We start from the raw sequence: 20,667 nt of genomic DNA on the forward strand, positions 1-20,667 counted from the left end.
TATAATCAGTGGTGTAACTAGGGTCTGATGGGCCCCGGTGCAAAGATTTCGACTGACCCTCCCCTCCCCCTTCATCCTGATATGTCCCCTATCTTGGTATATATATCCCCCATTTAATGTATAGAAAAAAAATGAACTATAAGGCTATGTGCCCACGATGCAGAAATGAAGCAGAAAATTTCTGCTTCATTTCTGCATCTCCTTGCCTGGAAAAACGCGTGCGGAATTTGACACAGGTTTTTCGCCCGTTTTGCACATGCGGAATTGCCATGCGTTTTCTAATGTATTTTAGATGGCAATTCCGCATGCGTAAACGCACAAATAATGGACATGCTGCGGATTTTTGAGCGCATCAAAAACGCTGCGGAAAAATCCGCAGCATGGGCATTGAAAGTGCGGAATTCCATTGGGGACCATGGGGGAAGGATTACCAAGCGTTTACGCTGCAAAAATTCCGCAGCATAAACGCTTGAAAAAATTCATCATGGGCACGGACCCTTAGACTTAGTGCCCACGATGCGGAAATGAAGCAGAAATTTTCCTGAGCATTTATGCATCTCCTTGGCAGAAAAACGCATGCTGTTTTTACATGCGTTTTTTACATGCGTTTTTGACATGCGTTTTTCCAATGCATTGTATAGGCAAATCTGCATGCAGAAACGCACAAGAATTGGTCATGTCAGGAATTTTTCTGCGAGTAAAATCCGCGCAGAAAAAATCCTGACCATGTGCACAGAACTTGCAGAATGTCATAGGAAGTCATGGGATAAGGTATGCAATGCGTTTCTGGAGCGTTTCTGCGCTGCAAATCCGCACCAAAAACGTGTCGTGGGCACGCAGCCCTAGGCTGCGTGCCCACTATGCGTTTTTCAAGCGTTTTTGCCGCGGAATTTCCGCAGCGAAAACGCTTAAAAAACGCTTGGTAATACGTGCCCATGGTCCCCAATGATAATCTGCATGTGCTGTGCACATGCTGCGGATTATCATTGCGGAAAAATACGCATTATGTCCATTAATTTTGTGAACACGTAGCGTAATCGCCGCCATTGACTTGCATTGGACTGCGTGACATCCGCATCACTGCATCTGTACTTGCGGATATCACACGGTTCAATCTGCGGATGGTACCCAGGTCTGGAGGAGAGGAGACTCTCCTCCAGAACCAGGTACCATAGAACCCGTTAAAAAAAAGAATTTAAAATAAAAAATAAAGATTATACTTACCTTCCAATGTCCTCCCGGTGTTTTCTCCCCTCCGTCTGGTCTGCTGTATGGGTCGCGTTGTTGTGAAGGACCTGCCATGACGTTATTGAGTCATGTGACCTGTCACATGACTCAATGACGTCATCGCAGGTCCTTCACACCACCGCGAGCCACCCAAGACACCGGACACAGCAGAGAAAACACCGGGAGTACATCGGAAGGAAAGTATAATCTCTTTTTTTATTTTTTACCATTCTTATTCTTTTTTTTTTTTTAACTAACTTGGTCACACTACTATTAATCCATGCCGCTTGCATGGATTTATGTTGTGTGAACAAGTTGTCAAGCACTTTTCCAAGTGATGCTAAAATCGCTTGGAAAAGCACTTGATAACCCGCATGCAGAAATGCATTCAAAAACATTTGACAAACGCTTCTACCTGGCGGGAAAAACGCATGTAAAAACCGCATGTGTTTTTCCTGCCAGGGAGAAGCGGAAAAAATATGCAGCATTTCTGCATCGTGGGCACATAGCCTTATACTTACCAGATGCGAACTTAGAAGTCATGGGACCCCATAGCAGAAGTACAATGTGCTCCCCATGGTCCTCCATACAGTATAATGCACTCCCCATGGTCCTCCATACAGTATAATGCACAGCCCATAGTCCTCCATATAGTATAATGCACAACCCACAGTCATAGATGTAATGTAATGCACACAGGAGCCTATACTCATAATTGTAGAATAATGCACGGCCCACATTCGCGCGTGTAGGGTGGTGCGCGGCCCACATTCGCGCGTGTAGGGTGGTGCACGGCCCACATTCGCGCGTGTAGGGTGGTGCACGGCCCACAGTCGCGCGTGTAGGGTGGTGCACGGCCCACAGTTTTTTTTAAAAAAAACAACACATTATACTCACCTTCACTCTGTCGCGCTGCATATTTTTCTGGAGCTGGTTGCTGGCTTCAGCGTGCAAGCGACGGGAGCGCATGATGTCACTTCCATGCGCCTCTAGTCACTTGTACGCTGACTTCATCTGATGGCCTCTGGTCGGCAGCGTGTATTGTGGCACACGGACAAGATGGGAGTGAGGTAGTAGGGGTCAATGAGGATCTAGGAGGGGCTGGGATATGCAAGGATAGTAGGGAGCTGAGTAGGTGTAATAAATGTGCTAATAATAATAAATGTCTGCTGGCAAATGCAAGAAGTCTCGCAAACAAAATGAACGAACTGGAGACTCTTATATCGGTCACAAAATACGATGTGGTGGGTATTACGGAAACCTAGCTGGATGAAAGCCATGACTGTGTGACAAACATACACTGTGTTCCAAATTATTATGCAAATAATATTTTCTCAGATTTTCCCAAATTACCTATATGAATTGCAGTCATTGTAATTTTCCAGTCAAATAACTATTAGAGTACAATTGAAAGGTTTTTGTACAAACTGCCTATGATAACAGTATATTTTTAAAAAAATAAAACACTCAAACTGCACTCAAAATGCATGTTCCAAATTATTATGCACAGCAGAGTTTTCAACCTTTTCATTTCAATAAAGAACAAAAAAATGGTCATTTTTGCAATTATAAGCATTAGCAGGTTATTACAAACTGAAATCAAACAGTTTTCACCTCAAAACTTTATTCTAGGTGATGTTACACTTGCACATAGGACCTCTTGTCCGAAAGGAGCTTCTGAACTCTCTCGTCCATTGAATTTGTCAGGTTTTGGATGGTTTCTGCTACAATTGTTTTGCATGAGGACAGAATACCCTCCCAGAGCTGTTGCTTAGATGTGAACTGCCTCCTGCCATCATAGACACTCCTTTTGATGATGCTCCAGAGGTTCTCAATGGGGTAGAGGTCAGTGGAGCATGGGGGCCACACCATAAGTTTGTCCCCTTTTATGCCCACTCCATCGATCTGGACCATCGAACTGTTTTGTTCACCGATGAGTGCCGTGCAACGCTCGATGGTCCAGATGGATGGAGTGCAGGATGGCTGGTTGATGGACACCCCATGCAAACACGGCTACGGCGCCAACAAAGAGGAGGTGGAGTAATGTTTTGGGCTGGAATCATGGGGAAAGAGATTGTCGGCCCCTTTAGGATCCCTGAAGGGGTAAAGATGAACTCCATAATGTATGTTGAGTTTCTCAAACAGCACTTCCTGCCATGGTTCAAGAAGAAGAACCGTGCATTCCGCAGCAAGATCATTTTCATGCATGATAATGCACCATCTCATGCTGCACATAACACATCTGCATCTCTGGCTGCTATGGCCATAAAAGGGGACAAACTTATGGTGTGGCCCCCATGCTCCACTGACCTTAACCCCATTGAGGACCTCTGGAGCATCATCAAAAGGAGTGTCTATGATGGCGGGAGGCAGTTCACATCTAAGCAACAGCTCTGGGAGGGTATTCTGTCCTCATGCAAAACAATTGTAGCAGAAACCATCCAAAACCTGACAAATTCAATGGACGAGAGAGTTCAGAAGCTTCTTTCCAACAAGGGGTCCTATGTGCAAATGTAACATCACCTAGAATAAAGTTTTGAGTTGAAAACTGTTTGATTTCAGTTTGTAATAACCTGCTAATGCTTATAATTGCAAAAATGACCATTTTTTTTGTTCTTTATTAAAATGAAAAGGTTGAAAACTCTGCTGTGCATAATAATTTGGAACATGCATTTTGAGTGCAGTTTGAGTTTATTTTTATAAAAATATACTGTTATCATAGGCAGTTTGTACAAAAACCTTTCAATTGTACTCTAATAGTTATTTGACTGGAAAATTACAATGACTGCACTTCATATAGGTAATTTGGGAAAATCTGAGAAAATATTATTTGCATAATAATTTGGAACACAGTGTAGAGGGATGTACTACATTTTGGGATATAGTCAGCAGTGGGGTGCCGCAGGGATCTGTACTGGGACCGATTCTTTTTAACCTCTTTATTAATGACCTTGGGGATGGGATTGAGAGTAAAGAGTCAGTTTTTGCTGACGACATCAAACTATGCAGAATATTAAAATCTGATCTTGACATTATGATATTGCAGAACGATCTGGATAAGATGACTGAATGGGCAAACACTTGGCGGATGAGGTTTAATGTAGAGTAATGCAACTAGGTCGGAGCAATCCTATTGCTGCATATACATTATATGGGAGTATACTTGGGACTACAGAACAGGAAAAGGACTTGGGTATTCTGTAAGTAAGCTGAGCAGCAGTACTTAATGTCAAGCAGCAGCCGCAAAAGCAAGCAAGATTTTAGGATGTATAAAAAGATAAGGAAGGTTGAACTGGATGCACCTACTGTAGGTCTTTATTCAACCTACATTACTATGTTGGTATGAATGTGTGTCCGAGGACACACATCTAGCTGAAACAGGGGCTAGCATTGGCTAGGCCGGGTCTTAGCGGTGACCGCGGTCATTAAGCCTCTAGATAAAATACTCCCACAGTACCTACAGCATATACAGTTACAGAAAATAAAAGGGATTAACAAGAGAACTTACTACACCGATCGCAGAGACGATTCAGTTTAGCTGAAGGAGAGCACTTCAAATGGCCGTTTCGTGAATGGGGGTTCCTGCATACATGATGTGTATCTCTTATACATGGGCCAGGATGTGGGCTTGTCTCAGCACTTCATGATTTTATGGAATCCCCAACTTATGTGATAACGCCTCTCTGGATGATCGCAGAAGTTGTAGATTGGCACCATATTTTCCATCAGGATTTTATTTTTACTTAGAGACCAAAAATGGCATAGCTGTTGTCAGTCATGTGGCCACTGTGCATTTATGACTCATTGGCAGAGGGGCTACAGTTATGAGAAAATATGTATCCTTTTCTCTGGCTAGCCCATGTGCTGGAAATGTATTTCTCATTAATATTGGATTTATGTATATTCCAATATTCTATATTTTCATTCGGAGACATCCTGACTGCTGAAGCTGTGCTGATGAAAGGAATGTGTATGCTGGGTGACCATGGCTATTTCTAAAGAGTGTGAGATATCCCTTTTATCCTTGATAGACCTTTTCCTGTCTGAACAGATAGGTTAATCTGCACTCTTTGACTATGCACAATACACATCCTCATAGTCTTTTCCCTACAAGAAGCTCTTGCATGTTAATTAAGCTGATTCACTGTTCGGCCACATTCAATTTCTTACTGGTATTAGTTTCTTGTCTAAGTCTTGGAGACTGTCAGCTGTTTGTCTTACTGGAAAATCTTGTGAGGTGTTTACTTTAATCCTCTTACTTCACAAGGGACGGCCTGCATGTTGATTAGGCTGGTTCACTTCACACTATAGGTAACACTGTTCAACAAGGTTTTTGTTTCCGGCATGAAATTGGGTGAATATTATCGGAATTGTCATGCTGAGAAATAACTTCAGAATTGCTCTATCACGTAAGATTTTTGAGAAAAATGCAATTATGTATGCATTGAATACTGTCAAATTCGTAGTGGCATGTGATATTCCGAATGCAAAAGTCAGCAACAGCGATCAAGTTTAAAAATGTTTTGCCATTGATTTTCTTTATAATCACTGTCCGATGATTCACAGGCAAGATTCCAACAATAGTCACCCAGCATCGAGGGACTCCACCTCCCCTGGTACCGTTTCTCCATCTGGGAAATGTCTTGATGAAACCTTTCACCATGTTCATCACTTACAGCGCCTAGGTTTGTTGGGAAAAAGTCAATGTGTGAATGAAGGAAATGTATTTTAAGTGATATGTTGCATTTCATTGACTTGTAAGCATGAAGAAAACTTTCAAACTGTTCAGCATAGTTTGGCAGCTTGTAGTTGCCTAGAAAGTTGAAAACGACATTCTTGAAGGCCGACCATGCTACATGTTCTGCACCATGCAGAAGACCATCAAAGAAAGGCTGCATGCCCACTATGCGTTTTTCAAGCAGACCCATAGTACCTGTGAAAAAAAGAATTTAAAATAAAAATAAAGATTATACTTGCCTTCCGGTGGCCCCCGGTCTCCTCAGCGATCCTTTTAGACCATCGCGAGCCGCCCAACACACCGGTCGCATCGCTGAGGAGACCGGGGGCCATCGGGAAGGTAAGTATAATCTTTATTTTTTACCATTCTTATTCTTTTTTTTTTTTTTTAACTATTACTTGGTCACGCTATATAAATCCATGTCGGTTGCATGGATTTATATAGTGTGATGAAGTTGTCAAGCACTTTTCCAAGTGATGCTAAAATCGCTTGGAAAAGTGCTTGATAACCCGCATGCAGAAATGCATGCAAAAACGCTTGACAAACGCTCCTACCTGGCAGGAAAAACGCATGTAAAAAGCGCATGCGTTTTTTCTGCCAGGGAGATGCGGAAAAAATATGCAGCATTTCTGCATCGTGGGCACTTAGCCTTACTATCATTTACTAGCTCTCGGATTTGTGGGCCAATGAAATCACCCTCTTTTATCTTGGCATCACTGATGCATGGAAACTTCTGTCGCAAGTAAGCAAAGACTTCAGTTTTCTTGTTCATTGCTTTGACAAAGTTCTTCATGAATCCCAGTTTGATGTGCAAAGGTGGAAGGAATATCATCTTTTCATCTACCAATGGTTCGTGTTTAACATTCTTCTGCCCTGGAATAAATTTATTGCGTAGTGGCCAGTCCTTCCTGATATAATGAGAGTCTCTTGCGCGACTGTCCCATTCCCAAAGGAAACTACAGTACTTAGTGTATCCCATCTGTAAACCTAATAAAATTGCAACTACCTTGAGATCACCACATATATTCCATTTGTACCTTGAGTATTGAATGTGCATCTGCATATTCTCATAGGTCTCCTTTATACTGATCGACATGTCCAATAGAAGGGTAGACATTGCCATTGTGTAGCAAGACAGCCTTAAAACTTAAGGCCAATGAATCAATGAACAGTCGCCATTTCCTTGGGTCATAGTCAACTCCAAGGACAGAAAACAATCCAGTAATATCACTGCAAAAAGTGAGACAGTCAGGTTGACTGAAATATTTGGTTAAATCTTCATGACGACTGCAAAATACTGAAATTTCTGTACCTGGCTGCAACAGATTCCACCCTTGCAACCTTGATCCAAGAAGTTCTGCCTGACTCTTTGATAAACCCAAATCTCTAACCAGATCGTTGAGTCTTGCTTGAGATATTAAACGTGGAGCAGTTGATATTGATGGTTCGAAATCTGAATCAGCAGCAGGTTCCATTTCTAATGAATCAACCATCATTTCAACGCCCTCTTCTATTCTCCACACCAGTGGTGGTTTTGGAACTGGCAGACTTTCATCGTGCGCCACTGGTCTAATTGCAGAAGCAAGCTTGGGATATTCAATAGACCTCCTGTTCTTAGGAGGAAAAGCCAGATACATTCGTCATGCAGAAGTAACAATCGGTTATATGGTCCTTCTGCTCCCTGCCGATCATTGGAATGACAAACGGCATCTATGGTCGCACACCCTTCAGCCAAGACCTCAAACTCGTAGCGCAAGATGAGCAGCATATATGAGTAGCCCTTGCTCTGTCTTGGTCACCAATTTTGCATCCAAAATATAACTCATATGCCTTCTTAACAACTGCAGTTATACTCCTTTTATGGGCTTTAAGGGTATAATCTCCACATGTATAACAAAAGAGATCACTACTATTGCGACATTGACACGACATTCTACAACTCATTACTTATTAAACAGTTTTGCTCCTTATGAAATTTTCTCAGAACAGAAGAAACTCATGAAGATTACAGCGTCGTTACTGCTGTTATTATATAATGCTACTTGGAAATAGACCAAAGTCTGACAGTTGTGTCTGGACGTGCCTGAGAGTGCACAACTAATGCAATGCATGATTGGACAGGACTTAAGTGCTGTATATTATAATAAAGAGAGTCCATATTATGAATTCCATTGGTTATTTCTACAAAAAATACTCTTCTGAAATAAAAAGTTTAATATAAGTGGCAATTTATTATGCACTATGTACTGTCCTTATCATTATCATAAACTTAAAATATCTCGGGAATGATACGTGCTACAGAAATTCTGATTACATTTCTGAAATCAGCGCCTCAAAATACATAGACAACATATTTTAAAACCGGAAACAGAAAAAAAGTTAAAATTTGTTGACCAGTGTAATTTGTACAATCCTCCACCTAAGAGTGTCAGCTCAGATTGCAAATGACAGAGGGAAGGAGGGAGGGGGCGATTAACTTCAGAGATTTTTAATATTTTCTATGACCTATGCAGAAAAAAAAAACACTGTACATGGAGACATTAGCATCAAATCACTCCTGTGTTGGCGTTCTTACAAGCAAACTTTTATACATGAGATCTATCGTGATAAAAAGATTACAGCCGGGGAAAGATGGAAAACTTTCTTATAGATGACCAGTGATGATGTAGTCAGTGATGGACCCTGGCCAAATATGTTTCTAGAGCTATAGTAGAAGATGAAGATGTCATCCTCCTCATGAAATAGTTATTTCTCATGTCACGTGTAATAAATATCTCCTGCAGTATTGCTAATGCCGATTCCATTGTCGGTAAATGAGACGAGAATTAGCTTTATGGAAGATGAGTCTATGAGAAACGTGTTCAGCTACAGACTCCGAGGAAGAAATTGCTTGTTGTCTGTGGCCTAAAATATATGTTTCATTAGTACATGACAGGGTAAAAGCAGAATGTTGTAAACTAATAAGAATACCATTGCTGCTTGGGTCCCCCACCAGTCTCTGTATTTCCTGCGTACTTGTGAATCCTACAGCTAATCAGTTGGCTAAGCAGTGGTCAAATTAACCAGTGATTAGGAGCATGGAGGAGATGTCCTTTTTTGCAATTCAACTTATGTTCCAATCCATACAAGACTAGAGAATACAACATTATTATTATTATTATTATTATTATTAATTTATATAGTGCCATTGATTCCATGGTGCTGTACATAGGGGGTTACATACCAAATAAAAATATCACTTACAGTAAACAAACTAACAATGATAGACTGGTACGGAGAGAAGAGGACCCTGCCCTTGCGGGCTTACATTCTACAGGAATGGGGAGGAGACAGTAGGTTGGGGGGTTGCAGTAGCTCCGGTGTTGTTGAGGAGGCAGTGTGGTCATTGCAGGTTGTAAGCTTTCTTGAACAGATGGGTTTTCAGGTTCTGTCTGAAGGATCCAGATGTGGTGGATAATCGGACGTGTTGAGGCACAGAATTCCAGAGGATGGGGGATATTCGGGAGAAATCTTGGAGGCGATTGCCTGAGGAACCGATAAGTGTGGAGGAGAGAAGGAGATCTTGGGAGGACCGGAGGTTATGTGAGAGAATATATTGGGAGATTAGTTCAAAGATGTACGGAGGAGAGAGGTTATGGATGGCTTTGTAGGTCAGTGTTAGTAGTTTGAACTGGATACGCTGGGGGAATGGGAGCCAGTGAAGGGATTTGAAAAGGGGGGTAGCAGAAGAGTAGCGAGGCGAGAGATGAACAATTCGTACAGCAGAGTTAAGGATGGACTGGAGGGGTGCGAGAGTGTTAGCAGGTAGGCTATAGAGGAGGATGTTGCAATAGTCGAGGCGGGAGATGATGAGGGCATGCACAAGCAGTTTAGTAGAGTTAGGGTCGAGGAAAGGACCGATTCTGGAAATATTTTTGAGCTGGAGGCGACAGGAGGTGGCGAGAGCTTGGATGTGGGGTTTGAAGGACAGGGCAGAGTCAAGGGTTACTCCGAGGCAGCGGATTGTCGGTACAGCGGAAAGAGTGATGTCATTGTGATAGAATGATCAGGTGGGAAAGATATGCGAGATGGGGGAAAGATAATGAGTTCAGTTTTGTCCACATTGAGCTTGAGGTAGCGGGAGGAGAAGGAGGATATGGCTGATAGACATGCTGGGATTCTGGACAGCAGAGAGGTGATTTCTGGGCCAGAGAGGTAGATCTGGGTGTCATCAGTGTACAGATGGTACTGGAAGCCATAGGATTTGATGAGCTGTCCCAGGCCGAGGGTATAGATTGAGAAGAGTAGGGGTCCTAGGACAGAGCCTTGAGGGACTCCAACAGAGAGGGGGCGGGGTGAGGAGGTAGTGTGGGAGTGGGAGACGCTAAATGTGCAGTTAGAAAGGTATGAGGAGATCCAGGATAGGGCAAGGTCTTTGACGCCAAAGGAAGAGAGGATCTGTAGTAGGAGGCAGTGGTCGACTGTATCGAAAGCAGAGGACAGGTCAAGAAGAAGGAGTACAGAGAACTGTCTGTTAGCTTTGGCTGTAAGTAGGTCATTGGTGATTTTGGTAAGGGCAGTTTCGGTGGAATGGTGGGGGCGGAAGCCAGATTGTCGGTTGTCGAAGAGAGAGTTAGATGAAAAGTGGGAGGAAAGTTCAGCGTGAATGTGTTGCTCAAGGAGTTTGGAGGCAAATGGGAGCAGCGATATGGGGCGATATCTGGACAGGGCAGATGGGTCGAAGGATGGCTTTTTGAGGATGGGTGTGATTGTGGCATGTTTGAAGGCAGTTAGTAAAAATACAACATGCCCAAGAGCAAACATAGCTGATAAACCATAGGAACTAGGTCAGCATAAACTCTACTCCAATAACATACTAAACCAAGGAGAAAGTCAGGAGTAGCTTAGATAAAAGATAGTCTTTATTAAATACATAAATATCAAAATAAGTAATCATGTCATAGCATTAACACAAATGGGGGTAAAGAGGGAGTTGAGTGGTAACAGCACAAAACCGCTTGAGAACCCCCATACATCCGCATTATATTAGTGACTTGCGGGGTGGGGACTCCTAAGGTAAGGTACCCATCATAATCTAGAAAAAAATGGCCTGGGAGCAATCAATCATACATTATAACCAGGACCAGGGAGAGTCCATGATCACATTTAAGGTCCACAGTCCAAGTATATATGAATAAATAAATAAATACATTTATTCATATATACTTGGACTGTGGACCTTAAATGTGATCATGGACTCTCCCTGGTCCTGGTTATAATGTATGATTGATTGCTCCCTGACCATTTTTTTCTAGATTATGATGGGTACCTTACCTTAGGAGTCCCCACCCCGCAAGTCACTAATATAATGCGGATGTATGGGGGTTCACAAGCGTTTTTGTGCTGTTACTACTCAACTCCCTCTTTACCCCCATTTGTGTTAATGCTATGACATGATTACTTATTTTGATATTTATGTATTTAATAAACACTATCTTTTATCTAAGCTACTCCTGACTTTCTCCTTGGTTTAGTATGTTTGAAGGCAGCAGGGAAAGTACCAGAGGATAGTGATAGGTTGAAGAGATGGGTTAGGGATGGGACGAGTGTGGGGGTGAGGTTGGGGAGGAGGTGGGATGGGATGGGGTTGAGTGCACATGTGGTGAGGTGTGATTTGGAGAGAAGATGAGTAAGGTCTCTTTCCGTGATGTTGGGAAGGGAGGTTATAGGGGTAGGGAAATGGTGTGGAAAACAAAGGGGTTGTGGTGGTCGGACAGTAAAGACTTGCCGTGTTTGGTCAATCTTGTTTTTGAAGTGTGTGTAGCAAACTCCTCAGCAGAGATGAGGGAGGTCGGAGGGGGCAGTGGAGGGCGGAGGAAAGAGTTAAAAGTATTGAATAGCTGTTTGGGGTTGTAGGATAGGGAGGATATGAGGGTTGTGAAGTAGGCCTGTTTAGCAGAGGTGAGTGCTGATTTGAATGCGAGCGTTGCTTGTTTGAATGCAGTGAAGTCATCTTGAGTATGTGCTTTCTTCCAACGCCGCTCCGCAACCCTGGACGCTTGTCGAAGCTGTTTAGTGAGGTTGTTGTGCCAGGGTTGCCTGTTGACTCGTCTACACGTTCTATCTCCTGATATATTTCCCTTATTGTGTCCAGTAATTGTATTATTACACAGAATTCTGTATAATGTTCCATCGTCTCATTGTCTTCCTATTTAGGTCACTACAATATCAGATCATCTCAGGGGACATCTTCTATATTGAGAGAATTTTTCTGAATCACCCATCAAGGATGGATATGGACAGAGACAAGATGGCGGAGAGGATATTACACCTCACCCTAGAGATCCTCTTCCGTCTTACTGGAGAGGTGAGAGATTGTGATGACGTCACATTTCATCATTCTTATCTATGGAAATAACAGATGGACAGAACTGGAGAGGTGAGGACTCTGGAAATGTCTGTAGTGAGATTTATTAATGTGTCTCTCCATAACCAGGATTACACAGTAGTGAAGAAGACCTCTAGTGAGCGCTGTCAGGACCCTGTGTCTGAAGGATTGGGAAGACACCTGAGCCCAATCACGGGGCCTCCACCTCACCCCCTGATACATGAGGACATCAATGACCAGAAGATCCTAGAACTCACCTACAAGATGATTGAGCTGCTGACTGTAGAGGTGACACTGCTGGGAATGCTGGGACATTATACAGTAATTATATGAAGGGATCGGGGGGATGACAGTATCTTTGTATGTGTCAGGTTCCTATAAGGTGTCAGAACGTCTCCGTCTATTTCTCCATGGAGGAGTGGGAGTATTTAGAGGGACACAAAGATCTGTACAAGGACATCATGATGGAGGTTCCCCAGCCCCTCACATCACCAGGTAATAGACAGGACTAAATACACACAGCCTATAATTATCTGTATGTAAAGAATGAATTCAGTCCCTGTATGTGTTTCCTCCAGATCTATCCAGTAAGAGGACAACACCAGAGAGATGTCCCCGTCCTCTTCTTCCACAGGACTGTAAACAAGAAGATCCCAGTGTTTCTCAGAATCATCAGGTAGATGGAGAGAAGGTGTCATGAGATCTCCCCTATGATGTGTAGACGGCTGTAAAGGTCTTGTCTTCAGTTCAGTTTTATCCGCCATTATTATGTTTTATACTTGTGTAATGAGAATGGTGGAGATGGCAGGATTAGAGCTGATCATAGATGGGACTTCTCCATCTGTCTGTGACTTTTATAATATGTGTTTCAGGGTGAAGATCTGACCCATATTAATACTACAGAGACATATGTGAGGGGTGATGAGCGGTGTAAAGAGGAGATTCCTACATATGACCACCCAGGTGAGTAGTAACCAGTAAATGCAGAGAAGTCACAGATTCTTTTCAGACACCAGCTGTGGCTGCTTTATTGCTGGTGTAGTCCAGGCTGTATCACAATCGTGTGATCACCATTTTGCCACTAGAGCATAACATTCGCCTCCATATGAAAAATGTTCTAATTACTTGGAGAAATTGTGAAAGCCCTTTTCTATAGAACTTACAATCTGAAAGATCCACCTACCCCCTGGAATTAGGAGACGCTGACCGTTACCTGCCCAGATCTGTAAACTATAAAGCCAAATGACAGCGTACCTAGAATGTGCTGACAAGTGAGAAAATCACTTGAAGAAAAATATTATAATGGGCCTCTTAGAGAAAGCGGAGGGTAATGATGCTGTTGGCTTCCTAGAACCCTGATATCTTAATGGATGAATCTACCTTCTCTCCCTTCTGTGCTGCTGAATGTGCTCATATGGTCCCTACAAGACCAGGTCCAGTCTTTCTGGCCAAACTTCACTTTTATGATTGACAACATTAAATGTGCAGTGAGGGACAAGTGTAAATTTCTGTACAATAACAGCAGAGTTTCCCTTTATCCTGACTTTTCAATTTCTTTTAAAACCAACTAACTTCAAACAGGATTGTGATAAACTACACAGAAAACATTACACCTGTGCCATGATATATCTCTAAGCTGTGCGTGGCTGATGGCTGTAATATACATTTATTCACGCCTGCAGGAGATATTTTGGCATGGCTCGAGCCCTGGTTTCATGGATTCGCTCCACGTCATAAATTCCATTATGTTTTCAATCCTAAGGAATTCAGATTACTGCACAATCTCTCCTGAAATGGGGGCGCTAATACTTTCTCTACTGTTCTGCTCAGGACTCATAGTAGCTCCAATGGTCCACCATAAATGAGTCCAACTCCGGTTAAGTGTTGGAGTTCTCCCCTTATACATAGGTTGTTGTTGGGGATGTAACATAGAATAAAAAAAAATATTTTTTTTCACAGGTTCCTTCGCACTCCGCAGCCAGTTTTGTGTTCCTATCTGGGCCCATTTTTCAAATCTGACGTGTGTCACTTTATGTGGTGATAACTTTGGAATTCTTCACAAAGGATAATAGGAAACAAATGGACCTTACTAATTATTTTCCAGCTTATTTATTTATTTTACTCGCTTATATACCGTCATTAATTCCACAGCGCTTTACAGACCTTATCGGCACTGTTCTCATTGGGGCTGACAATCTAAATTCCCTATCAGGATGTCTTTGGAGTGTGGGAGGAAACCGGACAACCTGGAGGAAACCCACGCAAACACAGGGAGAACATACAAACTCCTTTGTCATTGGTGGGATTTGAACCCTGGACCCCAGCGCTGCAAGGCTGCAATTATATAGTCAAAGTATTGTCTGATCTCATCAGACAGTACTCACAAAGGTGAACACCACCAAATTACAAGTAAACAATTAGGAAAGGGAAAAGGGTGTGAGTAAAAGTGAAATTCTTTACTAAATAATAATATTAAAACCTAGTAAATCATACATCCCATTAGGAATGTATAATGGATCATGATTATATAAATGGAGTCATGATCCACTAAATTACTGATAGAGTCAGATGGTGAATCAAATTATTAATAAAATAAGCCCCTAGCCAATGTCCCTTATAATTAATGGCTGGGTTTATGCTTACAAAATGAATGCCATAGATTATATCAAGGGTGTGCTGAATTATGATAGTATCCTCAGCCAGGAGAGATTTTATTAAATAAAGGTTCAATTTGCCAGTGTGAATTCAATAGTAAAAAATTCTCCTAGCCCGTTGGATACACTCCCCATATTATAAAGTGACTTCAAAAGTGTGGCAGGTCTGATAGATAGAAGTGTAATGAGCCCTTGTACAGAGGTTATCAGGGTACACTATTGCACCTGTCACACAATCTGTGTAATGGATCCTTAATAATTCCACTCGCATCTCCAGTCGTGCTGTCAGCAGTGAAATAACTCCAGCAATATAACAGACTTAGCCAGCTTAAGAGCACAAGCGGCTCAGCTATGCCACTGACAGTCTCTCTCATGCTGTCTGCACAAGAATTGATGGTCAGCAGGAGAAGCAAGCCATCCAACTAAGTCACGATCTCCTGGTTGTGCAGGAGATCCAACACTCTTTCTGCCAATTTAGATATCAGATGCGGCTAGCATATGCCACTATCGGCCTCTCCCACGCTGTCAACACGTGTGTGGGTATGATCAGCGTGAGAGACAATTTCAACTATGTCAACAGTCTGTCAGATCTAACAGAGCTGACAGCTAAAACGGGGTAATCTGGTTTTATGCCGCACTCTATATTGCGGTCAAATATGGCATAATACTGTCTGATGAAACTATCAGGAGTCATCCCTGACGCGCGTTTTGCCGGGGATTCCGGATTTTTCTAAGGCTGCAGTGCTAACCACAGAGCCACCGTGCTGCCCATGGTGGCTCTTGATCGCACAATACCCTATATACGGTTGTACACTACTGTCTGAGCACATGGCAGGTTAAGAAGGAAAGGAGCGACATTTAGCTATTTGAAAGCAGATCTTGCTGGAATAGTTTGCAGACACAATGTATTGGGAGCACTGTTCATGGTCACCTGGCAGCTCAAACATAGTGCCAAACCTGTTCGTGGTGGCCATCTCCTCTGTTTTCTAGAGCCCAGGGATTGGTTGGCTCAACATTCTTTAACCCCTTTACATGGATCTGGAGTTACACAGAGACCCCTAGGCTTGGGCCACGGTGTTACCTGCTGTTCTGTGGAGTGAGATGGGAAGAAGAATAGTCAGGTAGCCGGGTCAGAGCCAGGAGGACAGAGAACATACAAAATTAGAAGACACGAGTAGTCAGTAAACGGGCCGAGGTCACAACAGGAAGCAAATACACAAGCCGGGAGCTGATCACAGAGGACTGAACCAGAGGAGAACAAGGCTGTATCTGGCAGCTTCCGGCAATATGCTTCCAGCTTTAGTAGGGTGCGGTGCTTTCCAAATGGCTGAAGCAGGGAGCAGATTACTGAGAATGATTCCCACTACACTAACTGGGGCCTACAGGTAGTATCGGAGTTAAGTACTTAGGCTTTAACATAACGGCTAAAATAGATGATTACGAGAAGCTGAACCTTGACCCAATATTAACAAAGTTTAGAAGTAAATTAGGGGCTTGGTCCAAGTTACTGTTGTCGGTTGTGGGCCGTGCTAATCTGATCAAAATTATTCGGATGCTCCTAATGTTGCTGTATGTTCTACACAACTCCCCAATATAGATAAATCAGAGATATTTCTTTAAAGTCAGTCAGGAGTTTAGAAAATGAATGTGGGACAAACAGACTCCGAGAATTAAACTGGAAATACTGCAAAGACACAAGACAATGGGAGGGCTTGCTGTCCCCAATCCATGGGTTTATTATGTGTCATCTCAGCTTCAGCATATTTGGGGATGGGACGACCCTTGGGGAGGGGAAGCTCAACGTTTGCTGCTGCAACATTATCTCCAATCGGACAAACTATGAGGCGCTGGAGGCAAATAAATTTATGACACTAGGGGGTAGAATGCCAAGAATACTACTAATTCACAAGCTTTGGGGGACGGTGAAAAAACTACAGGGTACAGAAGGAGTTTCACAATTCACTTCATTATGGAACACTCTGTGTCTCCCCAATTTATACCAACTGGTGGGATTCAAATCCTGGACTTCGAGGGGTTTAAATAGATTTAATCAGGTGTTAATAGGTGATTTAATTAATGAATTCTCACAATTGCAAAATTAATGTTGGCTATTACATTCTGAATTCTATAAATATTACAATTTCGGCACGCATATGAGATGGAGGGCATTAATTTAGATTGGAGGGGTTCCTCAAAATATAATAAAACAGAGAATAGCTAATTTACATAGCTCTCAGGGACTGATCTCAATAATTTATAACATTGTCCTGGAAAAAATATTGACAAATCATCCTATACGTTCAGTGGAAAAATGGGAGAGTGTGATGCTCCCTATAGAAGAAAACCATTGGTTAGATATATTGGAAAGAGCCCCACAATTATCTTTAAGCGAATCCCACAGACTGTCTCATATATATATGTGATACACCAGGTATATAGGACTCCTCAATTCTTATATAATTCTTGTCCTAGGTGCAAAATTCACTCAGCAGACATGTTTCATATAATGTGGAATTGTCCTAACCTAATGTCCTTTTGGAAAGGAGTTGTAGCAATCATCAACAGGGTTTATTCAATTAATGTAGAACTTTCACCATTCGTATGTGTACTCTACGATATGTTGAAGATCTGACTATTGATGAGCACGACAAAATAGCGGTGGCATGTATGTTATACAACCCCTGGCAAAAATTATGGAATCACCGGGCTCGGAGGATATTTATTCAGTTGTTTAATGTTGATGAAAAAAAGCAGATCACAGACATGGCACAAAACTAAAGTCATTTCAAATGGCAACTTTAGGGCTTTAAGAAACACTAAAAGAAATCAAGATAAAAAATGTGGTGCTCAGTAAGGGTAATTTTTTTCAGACCAAGCAGAGGGAAAATATTATGGAATCACTCAATTCTGAGGAAAAAAATATGGAATCATGAAAAACAAACACACAAAAGAACACTCCAATACATCACTAGTATTTTCTTGCACCACCTCTGGCTTTAATAACAGCTTGCAGTCTCTGAGGCATGGACTTAATGAGTGACAAACAGTACTGTTCATTAATCTGGCTCCAACTTTCTCTGATTGCTGTTGCCAGATCAGCTTTGCAGGTTGGAGCCTTGTCATGGACCATTTTCTTCAACTTCCACCAAAGATTTTCAATTGGATTGAGATTCAGACTATTTGCAGGCCATGACATTGACCTTATGTGTCTTCTTTCAAGTAATGTTTTCACAGTTTTTGCTCTATGGCAGGATGCATTATTATCTTGAAAAATTATGTCATCATCCCCAAACATCCTTTCAATTGATGGGATAAGAAAACTGTCCAAAATATCAATGTAAACTTGGGCATTTATTGAAGATGTAAATGCTTTTACCTGACATGCAGCCCCATATCATCAATGACTGTGGAAATTTGCATGTTCTCTTCATGCAGTCATATTTATAAATCTCATTGGAATGGCACCAAACAAAAGTTCCAGCATCATCACCTTGCCCAATGCAGATTCGTGATTCATCACTGAATATGACTTTCATCCAGTCATCCACAGTCCACGATTGTTTTTCCTTAGCCTATTGTAACCTTGTTTTTTTTCTGTTTACGTGTTAATGATGGCTTATGTTTAGCTTTTCTGTATGTAAATCCCATTTCCTTTAGGCGGTTTCTTACAGTTCGGTCACAGACATTGACTCCAGTTTCCTCCCATTCATTCCTCATTTGTTTTGTTGTGCATTTCCTGTTTTGAAGACCTATTGCTTTAAGTTTCCCGTCTTGACGCTTTGATGTCTTCCTTGGTCTACCAGTATGTTTGCCTTTAACAATCTTCCCATGTTGTTTGTATTTGGTCCAGATTTTAGACACAGCTGACTGTGAACAACCAACATCTTTTGCAACATTGCATGATGATTTACCTTCTTTTAAGAGTTTGATAATCCTCTCCTTTGTTTCAATTGACATCTCTCATATTGGAGCCATGATTCATGTCAGTCCACTTGGTGCAACAGCTGTTCAAGGTGTGATCACTGCATTTTAGATGCAGGCTAACGAGCAGATCTAATTTGATGCAGGTGTTAGTTTTGGAAATGAAAATTTACAGGGTGATTCCATAATTTTTTCCCTCTGCTTGGTCTGAAAAAAATTACCCTTACTGAGTACCACATTTTTAATCTTGATTTTTTTTTAGTGTTTCTTAATGCCCTAAAGTTGCCATCATTTTTGCCAAGGGTTGTATATGGCGAGGAAGTTAACAGGCCAAAAATGGATAACAGATCAGGAACCTATGACATCAGAATTTATAGACAAAGTTAATTGGATAGTAAATATGGAAAAAGGTATTTACCTAAAAATAGACTCCATCTCTAAATTAGATAAGTTATGGATTGATGGCTCCGTTTTTGGGGTCTAGGGAATTGCAGAGATTCCGCATAGGTCTGTTTGACTCCACGTTTTATGTGACACCTTAGACTTCCCTAAGAATAAACAAGTATTTTCATATTATTTTCATAAACTATAAAAAGCTAAAATATTATTGTGACCCAGCATACTGCTATCTACACCTGGAAAAGAATATCCTTATTTTGCAGAACCAAGAAACATAAACACTACTTGTGAAATGTTTGTTACTGTTAAGGGGTAGAGGACTGTGTTCCTCTGAAAATTTTATAAAAATCAATAAAAAACATTTGATTTAAAAAAATGATGCTGTTGGCTTCCTAGATCCCTGATATCTTATTGGATGAATCTACCTTCTCTCCCTTCTGTGCTGCTGAATGTGCTCATATGGTCCCTACAAGACCAGGTCCAGTCTCTCTGGCCAAACTTCACTTTTATGATCGACAACATTAAATGTGCAGTGAGGGACAAGTGTGAATTTCTGTACAATAACAACAGAGTTTCCCTTTATCCTGACTTCTTAGTTTCTTTTGAAACCGACTAACTTCAAACAGGATTGTGATAAGCTACATAAAAACATTACATCTGTGCCATGATATATCTCTAAGCTGTGCGTGGCTGATGGCTGTAATATACATTTATTCCCGCCTGCAGGAGATGTGTTGGCTCCAGCCCTGGTTTCATGGATTCACTCCACGTCATAAATTCCATTATGTTTTCAATCCTAAGAAATTCAGATTACTGCACAATCTCTCCAGAAATGGGGACACTAATACTTTCTCTACTCTTCTGGTCGGGACTGCACTATTGTAAAAAGTTCTCTTTGAATGTCTAATATTTCTGACAGAAAATATTGTCCCTTACGATAGTTTAGATTCCCAAGAGCCACTGAGCCCCAGACTCCAATTACCCCAGAGAGGTTTCACCACTAGTTACTCACTACTTACTGATGGAGACTGCGGAGTTTGATCATTTCAGTAGATGTGTTATTGTCTATAGTCACAGTTTTTGACTACAGTAGTTAACGCTCAAAATCCTCTGATTTAACCTCTTCCCGCAGCCAGTTTTTTGTTCCTAATCATTTTTCAAATCTGACGTGTGTCACTACTTTATGTGGTGATAACTTTGGAATTCTTCACAAAGGATAATAGGAAACAAATGGACCTTACAGATTATTTTCCAACTTTTCTTGAATCTGACAATATCCTATATACGGTTGTACACTAGTGTCTGGGCACATGGCAGGTTAAAAAAGGAAGGAGCAACATTTAGGTATTTGAATGCAGATC

The 20,667-nt window shown here is 41.7% G+C and overlaps 1 protein-coding gene across 3 annotated transcripts in view; it reads left to right on the forward strand.

The window, feature by feature from the left end:
* LOC141178587 (uncharacterized) overlaps positions 1-19,614 on the forward strand; it is a 648,943-nt gene extending 629,329 nt beyond the window's left edge. For 2 of the 3 annotated variants that reach the window (XM_073660466.1, XM_073660467.1), the window contains exons 2-8: positions 5,794-5,912; positions 12,161-12,311; positions 12,441-12,620; positions 12,704-12,827; positions 12,911-13,008; positions 13,205-13,295; positions 14,292-19,614. In XM_073660466.1, coding sequence (XP_073516567.1) covers positions 12,234-12,311; positions 12,441-12,620; positions 12,704-12,827; positions 12,911-13,008; positions 13,205-13,295; positions 14,292-14,401 — 681 coding nt within the window. In that variant the 5' untranslated portion in view covers positions 5,794-5,912; positions 12,161-12,233 and the 3' untranslated portion in view covers positions 14,402-19,614. The remainder of the gene's footprint in view (positions 1-5,793; positions 5,913-12,160; positions 12,312-12,440; positions 12,621-12,703; positions 12,828-12,910; positions 13,009-13,204; positions 13,296-14,291) is intronic. The other variant, XM_073660465.1, reaches the window with a different exon arrangement.
* Positions 19,615-20,667: the final 1,053 nt, after the last annotated feature.

This window comes from Phyllobates terribilis, unplaced genomic scaffold, assembly GCF_046119375.1.
Source record: "Phyllobates terribilis strain yellow unplaced genomic scaffold, ASM4611937v1 Scaffold_29__1_contigs__length_15306474, whole genome shotgun sequence".
Lineage (NCBI taxonomy): Eukaryota > Metazoa > Chordata > Amphibia > Anura > Dendrobatidae > Phyllobates > Phyllobates terribilis.